The sequence below is a fragment of the Cannabis sativa genome, chromosome X, assembly GCF_029168945.1.
Source record: "Cannabis sativa cultivar Pink pepper isolate KNU-18-1 chromosome X, ASM2916894v1, whole genome shotgun sequence".
In the NCBI taxonomy this organism is placed as follows: domain Eukaryota; kingdom Viridiplantae; phylum Streptophyta; class Magnoliopsida; order Rosales; family Cannabaceae; genus Cannabis; species Cannabis sativa.
The window spans coordinates 7,481,869-7,492,071 of NC_083610.1; the positions used below are offsets into that span (position 1 = coordinate 7,481,869).

Here is a 10,203-nt window from a genome sequence, read left to right on the forward strand (position 1 = left end):
TTCAAATTTTAGAGGACATGCTACGAGCATGTGTACTTGACTTTGAGGGATCATGGGTAAAGTACCTTCCCCTGATCGAGTTTTCTTATAATAACAGCTAACAGGCAACAATCGGGATGGCTCCTTATGAACTTTTATATGGAAGAAAATGTAGATCACCTATTCACTGGGATGAAGTAGGTGAAAGAAAGTTCTTGGATCCCGAAGCTGTTCAAAAAACAAGTGAGGCAGTTGATAAGATTAGAGCGCGAATGCTCGCGGCTCAAAGTAGGCAGAAGAGTTATGCCGATCCAAAGCGTCGAGATATTGATTTTCAGATCGGGGACATAGTATTTCTCTGAATATCTCCGATGAAAGGCGTAAAGCGCTTTGGGAAGAAGGGAAAACTTAGCCCGAGGTTCATTGGACCTTTTGAAATCCTTGAGAGGATAGGGCAAGTAGCATACAGGTTGGCTATGCCCCCAGCGCTGGCAGCTGTACATAATGTGTTTCATGTTTCAATGCTTCGGAAATATATCTCAGAGTCATCCCATGTTCTGAGTTATGAAGCATTAAGACTTCAGCCGGACTTGTCATACGAGGAACAACCAGTGCAGATACTTGATTAGACCGTACAACCAACCTTTTACCGATCAGACCGTACAACCTAGTTTAGAAGCCCTAACCGTCTAGGATGACATGTTGTTCAAGATTCAGTTGATTTGAACCTGCCTACACCTCTCATTATTCCCGAGGATGTCTAAAGACTTATATTCATTTCATGCTTTTATTTATTTTTATGATTTTACTTTGCATACTTTATTTTTTATTCTTGTATGACCTTTAGGCCCTTTACTTTTGAACAAATAATATTTTTGTCCTTGCATGGCTTTGGGGCCCTTTACTATTGAACAATGTTTATGTATGGCCTTAGAGCCTTTTACTTTTATACAAATGACCAGCCAAGTGGTCTTTAATCCTAATTTTATCTTCTTTTGTCAGACATGTAGCTGACTGGACAACTTTTAATCCCAAAATTATGCTTTTTATGTCTAATTTGACGTATTCCATTTGCACTTACTTAGCTTTCAATTTTTTGCTTAATAAAGCTTTTATATTTTGCTTAAGTTTAGCAGTTCTTGTTCGATGCTATACGGTGTGGGTGCCCTCCAAGTGATTGAGCAGACTTATGGTCTCTTGGTCAATTGTAATTTACCAAATACTATAGACCTTTGCCTGTGTATTTTCTTGGAGGGACCTATTTGTACACATATGGAACTAAATAATAAAGATTAAATTTAAAATGTTATCTTGTTAGCAAGTTTTTGACATAATTTTGAACTGAAAAAATATTTTTATTCATTAATTGGTCTAACATATGTGTTGTTGTTGTGCAGCGTATATTTTTTGATTCTAAAAGCTTACAAATCTAAAGTCTACTTCTAAAACTCATTTTTTTAATACCCTTGCATGACATACCGAGTCGGGGCCTCAGGCTGTATATACACCTAGGACATGATTAACGACCAACTAAGAGTCATTGTATATGTCTAGGTAATCTGCTTGCACTTTGTTTGCTAACTTGATGCCAGCAATTAGAGCTACATATTCAGCCTCATTGTTGGAGGCTTTGAAACTAAACTTTATTGCCACGTGCAACTATTGCCTTTAGGTGTAATAAGGACAATGCCTATACCGAACAGGTGGTCAGTACAACTTCCGTCAACATGCAACTTCGAGGATGAATTTTCTTGTTCTTGCTTCTTCTCTAGCTCTTGCTTTTCTCCTAAATCTTTAGAGATTTTAGGAGATATGCATGTGCATTTACCCATGAATTCAGCGAGAGCTCGGCCTTTTATAGCCATTCTTGGCTGGTAAGTGATCTCATATTGGCCGAGTTCAATGACCTACTTTAGAAGTCAGCCAGATGCTTCAAGTTTCTGTAATACTTTTCGCAATGGCTGGTCAGTGTACACCCTTATCAGGTGAGCTTGAAAGTAAGGTCGTACCTTTCTTGAAGCTAAGAGCAGATAATATTTTTATTTTTCCATGAGTGGGTATCAACTCTCAACGTCAATAAGTCTCTTGCTGACATAGTACACTGGGTGTTGAATGCCATCTTCTCCTCTAATTAAAACTGCACTTATAACATATTTTATAATAACCAAGTATATGCCCAAATCCTCATTGTCTAAAGGCTTGATAGGATATGAGGTTGAGCTAGTTGTTTCTTTAGCTCTTAAAATGCTATCTCACACTCCTTTGTCTATTCAAATTTCTTGTTACCTCTAAGTATGTTGAAGAAAGGGACACATTTGTCCGTGGACTTTGACACAAATCTGCTTAGTGTTGCAATATGTCCAGTCAAGCTCTATCCTTCTTTTATCTTTGTGGGTGACTTCATGTCTAAAAGGGCTTGGATCTTCTCAGGGTTTGCTTTGATTCCCCTGGTATTCATAATGAAACCAAGGAACTTATCTGAGCCAACTCCAAAAAAACATTTGAGGGGGTTGAGCTTCATGTTTTAATCTCAAAGGATCTTGAAGCATTTGTTTAGATCCTCTATGTGTCCCCAACCTTTTTGGACTTGACCAGCATGTTGTCCACATAGACTTCCATGTTACGACCAATAAGATCTTTGAACACCTTGTTTACAAGTCTATGATAAGTGGCCCTTGCATTTTCAGTCCAAAAGGCATGATTTTTTAGCAGTACATGCCCATGCCGTCAAGAAACTTGTATGTTCTTGGTATGGTGGATACATTTAGATTTGATTGTAACTTGAATAGGTGTCCATGAAGCTTAGGATCTTATGACCAGTTGTAGCATCTACCAGTTGGTCGATCGTTGGAAGTGGGAAGCAGTCCTTTGGACACACCTTATTCAAGTTAAAAAAAATCTATGCATACTCTCCACTTATTGTTTGGTTTGGGTACCAAGACAAGATTGGATACCCAGAGCGGGTAGAAAACTTCAATGATGAATTGTTGGCACTCAGCCTTTTGACTTCATCTTTTAGAGCTTGTGCTCGCTCTTTATCTAGTTAACCTCCTTTTTTATTCTACATGTCGATTGTTTGGATCTACGTTCAGGGTATAAAAAATTGTGGATGGATTTATTCCCACCATGTGTCCATGCGACCAAGCGTAGACGTCCAGGTTTGTCCTTAGAAATTTTATCAATTTTGATTTTATTTCTTGTGCTAAACCCTTTCTGATCTTCAATCTTTTGGTTGAAAGAGTAGTGTTAATCTCTACTTCTTCTAACTCCTCTATCAATCCAAAGCTATCTGCATGATCCCCAAAGTGAAGATCTAAGTCTTCCTCCTTACTTTGGGCTGAACTTCATTGCCCTTTGTCGGACTCTTGGTTAGAGCTCTTGACAGGCATCTTTTCTTTCTTGGCTTTGGACAAGCCAAGTTGTAGCATTGTCGGGCAAATTGATGATCTCCCCTTAGGCACCCTACCTCATGCCTTGCTGGGAACATTAGGCATAGATGGTTGTTGCCCCTAAATTCGCCCAAAATACGTGGACCAGTCGAAATGGGACACGTGGATCAGATAACTTGTAAATATTTAATAAGTCTTTGTGCGACACAAGGAAGCGCCGTTAGCATGGGTCCCGGAGGAGGCACCCGGAATACAAGGTACTCCAGGAAGCTCGCATAGCGTGAAGCCCCTCCGGGATGTGTCAGGTCTCTCCCGAGCAATCAAGTCGCATTTAATGCCGCATGGGAGGAAGCGTGTTGGGACTGTAACACGCAATAAAGTCTGACGGCACAACCCCCAAACAGCAGCGCTACAGTAATGATCATTTAAGTCTAGCGACGGCTACTCTGCGAAGAGTTACGTCAATCACAAGGCAAAAAGGACATTCTTCATAAAAACCCTACAGCACCTAGGGATTTGACCATGCATCACCCATGGTATATTCATTGGAAATACCCAACTTTATGGATACTTACAGATACATATGTAAGAACAATTCTTGGGATTACCCCACCAAAACACTATAAATACCCCCTCAAAGCTCATTTAATGGGGTCGAGAATCTTGGGTTGCAAAAGAGCAAGAAGAGAAAATACTCACCAAGAACATTCTCTGTATTTATGAGAAAAACATTCTCTCAAGTGTGGAATCTGTATTAAATACATCCATTAATAACAAAGACTCGTGGACTAAGGCTCATTAACGCCCCAACCACGTAAAAATCTTCATCTCACTTTCTTACAGCTCTTTAGTATAATCATATTCTAATAGTTGCCGAAAATCTCGGTCAACAATGGTAAATTGACGTCACTGCGTTCAGGTCATATAGGCTTGCTGACCTATCATTGCATTGAATGCTGATGGCACATCGATCACTATAAACTGAACTATCAGTGTCCTTGTTATGACTTTCTCCAACTGTCAGAGGCAGTCGAATGTATCACAAAGGTGCAAGGCTTTGGCAAAAGAAGCCATACATTAGTTATGTACAAGGTGCTAGATCTGTCAATTTGAGCCCCATCTTTTCAAAGGTTGATTTGAAAAGTCTGTTTGATGAGGCTCCATTGTTAATCATGCACATGCCAACTATCGTGTTCCCTATTTATGCAGTTATGACCAGGGGTCATTATGAGGGAACTTGACCTGGACAACATCTGACTCTATGAGGGATATGGTAGGCTCTCTAAGCTTAAGCTACTTGGAATCTCTTTCCTCTACAACAAAGATGTCATTTTTTTTTTCTCATGATGGAGGGTATGAGCATAGCACTCCTTGGCCTTACTTGTTTTGCTTGCTATATGGGTTCTGCAAATTACGACCCCTAGGTGACCCGCCACTAGCAATGGCATTGGGTCTCCATTTTAGGCACCTTGTGCCTAAGTTTGGTCGCTCTGCACATAGCAACACAGATGAGGATTATTTTTTCCTGATCAAGAATTCAATCTCCATCTTCAAATGCTTGCATTCATTTGTGTCATGGTCGAAATCATTATGAAATCGACAGAATTTAGAAGTGTCCCTCTTGCTGATGTCCTTTTTAATGGGAGGAGGCTTCTTGTACGGGAAAACAACTTAGGTGGCCATGTATATGGTTTTGGGAGTTTTTATTAGGAGGGTGATGTTGGGATATTATGCCCTAAATAAAACTCATTTCAATATAATATAATTTATTATCAATAGAAGATTAGAAGTCATTTATGTTTACATGTAATTTTCATGTTTATGGTTTAATGTATACAATTTATGTTAAGTCGAGAACATATAGTTATTCACAATTACAATGATATCAACATAGTGAAAGATAATTGTGATTATATACTTCAAAAGTTAATGTCCCATGATTCATCGGTACACTGGATTTAAACTGATGTGATAGTCAGCGATAAAGCTTACTTACACCTTGGATAAGTGTTATGTTCTTTCCAGGACATTGACAAAGTATGCTAGTATCGGATGTATGGAGTATACATTGGACTGGGACCGATATTGATCTTGGTAAAGATATTATAATCATATTGTTGTATCTTTTTAAGTCAATATTTCTGGTTGATCTTAGATCAAAAGATCTTAATCATGACATGGTTAGGTTCGATCTCAAGAGTGTTATTTGTGTTCTTAGAGTTGTTAGTCAAAGCCTACCATTTGGTTCGGGTAACACATACAACTTGGGAATATGATAGTACAATTGAGTGGGAGCGCTAATCATAGATATGGAATCTATAGCTTCTATCTCGACATAGAAGTAAAATGATGATTTCCTTCGAGCTTAACTTAATAGAGATAAATGAAAGAGCTCTTATTTTAGTGATTATATTAATTTACTGAAATATCATTTATAGGAAGCTAAGTGTTTTAAGGATAAATTACATTGAGGGGTGATACGGTAAATTTGTTCCTATTCGGTGTAAATCATCTATAGAGGATCTTTGATAATTAGGATTAAAATGATGGTTAAATTTTTATAGCGTATCTATATCATGGAATATATAAAACGTTCTATATAATTAATCTAGGAACCCATATAATCTATTAATCAATAAAATAAAATAAAAATAGAGATTCCCACTCCGACTGTTGATGTTTTGTTATAAATTCTTGAGTGATCCAAATCACTTTGTAATAATAATAATAATAATAATAATAATAATAATAATAATAATAATAATAATAATAATAATAAGACAACGTAATATAATAGTCAAAATTGATAAAAAAAATGACTTGATAAAAAAAACCCCTAAAATTTATTGATGAATAAAAGAAAAGGATATTTCCCAACAAAAAAAAAAGGAAAAAAAAAGGAGAACACACTAATTTAATATATCGAGTGAGGAGAAAATTAGAGCAACAATAATATTGGTACAGAAACTGTGAAGATTTACATGAGAGTTAACTTAAAAAAATAATAATTCAAATTCAAAATTAATAATTTTTTTTATATTTAATATTATTTTATTTTTTAAAATAAATATATATTAAATATTATTATAATATGTATAAAGTTTTAATTGTATACAAGCAGTCTTATTGTAAGAGTATATATCTTATATCTTAATAATCACATGATTTAAAATCAATGATAAAAAATGCTTTCCTACCGATAAGAAACTTATGCTAAGTTCTACCATAGTCTTGCCCTATATATATATAATATTCCTCACTTTATGTGTAACACTAATAATATAATACTATTTAGTTAGGATATATGATATTTGGAAGAATTTAATAAATAATCAAATTAAATATTTACCCCACAAATAAAAGTTACACACGCTTATATTATATTTTAAATATAAATTATAAATTATAAATTGTAAATTTATCCTATAATAATAATGCTAAGTTTTTTTTTTTCTTTTTCTTTTAAAAAAAACTAAACTAACCTAATACATGAATAATTATAATAAAAAATTGACAATTTCTAAATAGCAATCATGATTTATATTATATTAATCACTAACTATTAATATAAATTTAAAATCTAAATTTTCTTCTCCCAAAAGAAAAATCTCCTAAAAAATATTCTAAAAAAATCTTAAGAATATAAAGAACCTAAGTAATAAAAAACAAAAGTTATTACTCAAACTATTTTTTTTATTAATTATTATAATAACTGAGAGATCTTCCGTTATGAAAAATTAGTAAAAATTAAAATTTGATATAATTTATTACTTAGTTATCATTAAATAAAAAATATAATTTATTTTGGATATAAAATTTAATTTTTTTTAAAAATCTGTCGCGAAGCACCGAATAAAATATTTGTTGTAATGGATTAAAAAGAAATATTATACTTGTAGAAATTTTTAGCGCATAACACCATCTCTAATGGAAGATCTAAAATTTATGTTGAATTTGGCACAAAAAATGAGTTTGTACTATATTTAGCCCACTATTTATAATTGTGACCCAATGCACCAGATGTAAAATAAAAAAAAAACAATTAATTATATTGATGGTTATTTCATATTTTATTGAGAATATATAAAATTTATTATTTAAATAATGATAATATGGTGAATAAAGTAAATAAAATTTAGTAAAGTGATTGCTAAGATTTTGTCTAATCGATTGAAACCTCTTTTGAAAGAGCTTGTGTCTCCCTTCCAATCTGCCTTTATCCCGGGAAGGTGGATAGCGGAGTCATCCATTCTTACACAAGAAATTATTCACAAGATTCGTAACAAGAAAGGCTAAGGGGGTCTTATGGCATTGAAGCTTGATATGCACAAGGCTTATGACAAACTAGACTGGAGCTTTCTTGACAGAGTCCTTAGAGCAAATGGTTTCAGTGACAAATCCTGTAAGCTCTTAATGGCTTGTGTCACTACGGTATCGTACTCGGTTCTTTTGAATGGATGCCCTCTCAAGAAGATCCAACCTGGTAGAGGTATCCGTCAGGGCGACCCTTTGTCTCCATTTTTATTTGTTCTTCGTCAAGAAGTTCTTTCCAAGCTCATAATCAAGGCAGAGGAGAAAAGGCACACTAACGGTATCAAGATCAGTCAAGCAGCCCCCCCAATTACTCATCTAATGTTTGCTGACGATACTATCCTTTTCACCCGAGCCAATGAGAAGGATGCCAAAGGAATGGTGGAGTGTCTATCAACATATGAGAAGTGGTCGGGTCAATCCTGTAGTAGGCATAAATCCAGCGTACTATTTTCAAAGAATCTGAGCAGTGGCAAGAAGGACAACCTGTTGAGTATTCTCAACATTCAGCAAGTTCGTGGTAATGAGAAATATTTGGGAAATCCTTTTGTCTTTAAAAGACGAAAAAAGGAGGAGTATTTGAGGCTGAAGAATAGTATGATGCAAAAGCTTGAAGGTTGGAAGATGAAACTCCTCTCGTATGCAGCCCGATTAACTTTGATCAAATCGGTGGCCTCAGCTATGCCCATTTATGCAATGTCCTCCAACAAAATTCCTATTGGTAGTTGTCGTGAATTGGATGCCTTGATGAGAAAGTATTGGTGGATGGGGAACGTGGATAAAAACAGATTCTTAGCTCTCAAGTCCTGGGATTTGATTTGTCAACCCAAGTCCTCTAGAGGGTTGGGTTTAAGGAGGTGTGAAGACATGAACAAGGCTTTAATGTCCAAACTCGCGTGGAGCCTTGCTACCAAAATGGAGCGGCCTTGGGTCGACTGCCTTTTGAAGAAGTATTGCAGATTTGAAAGTTTCTGGTGTGTAGATCAGAGAAGCAGTGATTCATACTTATGGAAAAGTATCCTTGAGTCTAGGGAGGTTATCTTCAAGGGTTCTATGGCTATTGCTACTTCTGGAGAGTCCATAAATTTCTGGAATCAATTATGGATTCCATGGCTTGAGTTTCAAGAGTTTAAAGAGCTTTTGAACAACATTAGAGGAAGAGGCTACACAATTCAAACATTAGCTGATATTTCGACTGGAAATCAGTGGAATGAGGAGGTAGTCAATCAGGTTTTTGGCTCTGATCTGGGGAAGAGAATTCTGCTCATTCCTAGGATTCCTTCCCCTTTCTTCGATCAAGTCTACTGGAAAAATGATAAAAAAGGAGAATTTTTGGTTAAGGCAGCTTATGGTGTGGCTAATAGCTGGAAGTTTGCTCCTGTCAAAGAGATTTGGAAGAAGATTTGGGATAAGGGATTGCATCCTAGAATCTCTGTTATGCTTTGGAGGGTTCTGAATGAGGCTATTCCTACCAAGGATAGACTTCATTTTATTAGCGACAAATCTTGTTTCCTCTGTGGCAATGAGGAGGAGGATGGCCGTCATGTGTTTTGTCTCTGTGGTTACGCAAAAGCGCTCTGGTTTGGTGGTAGATTTCCAATTAGAATAGACCAGATTCAAGGTGAAAATTTGATTGCAATTGTGGAAAACATGCTATTATTGCTGTCGAATGAAGCTTCTATGCAGGAAGTGCTTCTTTATGTGGGCTGTGTCTTCTCTGTTATTTGGCAGTCGAGGAATGAGCTTGTCTTCAAGAACATCCCAGCTAATCCAAGTTGGGACTTGGCAAAAATTGAGAACAAGTTTCTAGAGTACCATCTTATGGATTTATTAAACAGAAATCACCGAGAAGGGTCTCTCAGTATCGACACCAGGGAACTTGCCTTGATTGGGGGGAGTGAAGTTAATTTGAGGCAGGGGCATTCTAAGGTTAAACATGCGTTTTTTACTGATGCATCTTGGCTGGGAGGAGACACTGGTCTAGCTGCAATCGTAGTAGACTACATCTCAGGTACCTGGTTTGTTAAGGCACACAGATCACATTCCCATTCAGTTTTAGAAGCAGAGCTTAGTGCCATCCTTTTAGCTCTTGAGTGGGCAGTGGAGTTGGGTTGGTCTGAGGTGTATATTTTCTCAGACTCGATGACTGCAGTTCAAGCTTTGAAGTCACAGAAGGGTCCTCATGACTGGAAAGTTTCAGCTTTATATTTCTCTTTAATTAATTTAACTAAAGTGAGTCCTGGTTTTAAGTTTTATTTTGTCAATCGTGGTTGTAATTCTGTTGCGGATGGTATCGCCAAAAAGGCTAGAGTTTCTAGCGATATGGCTGTTTTGTATCAAGGGGAGAGAAATCCTCCTGTGATTCCCATCAACTTTCTATTTATATGAACTGGTAGTTCTTTAAAAAAAAAAGTTTATTAAAAGTTAATGAATCATAATAATTAGTGGCATTATAGTAAATAAAAAAGTAACATTTATTGTGGGCTAAATTTGATACAATATGTCAAATTTGGCATTACTTTTA

General features: G+C 36.0%; 1 protein-coding gene across 1 annotated transcript; it reads left to right on the top strand.

Annotated features, from left to right (window-relative positions):
* Positions 1–7,673: 7,673 nt before the first annotated feature.
* LOC115715073 (uncharacterized) lies at positions 7,674–10,067 on the top strand. Its single transcript, XM_030643867.2, has one exon. The coding sequence runs from the start codon at positions 7,674–7,676 to the stop codon at positions 10,065–10,067; it is 2,394 nt and encodes a 797-aa protein (XP_030499727.2).
* Positions 10,068–10,203: the final 136 nt, after the last annotated feature.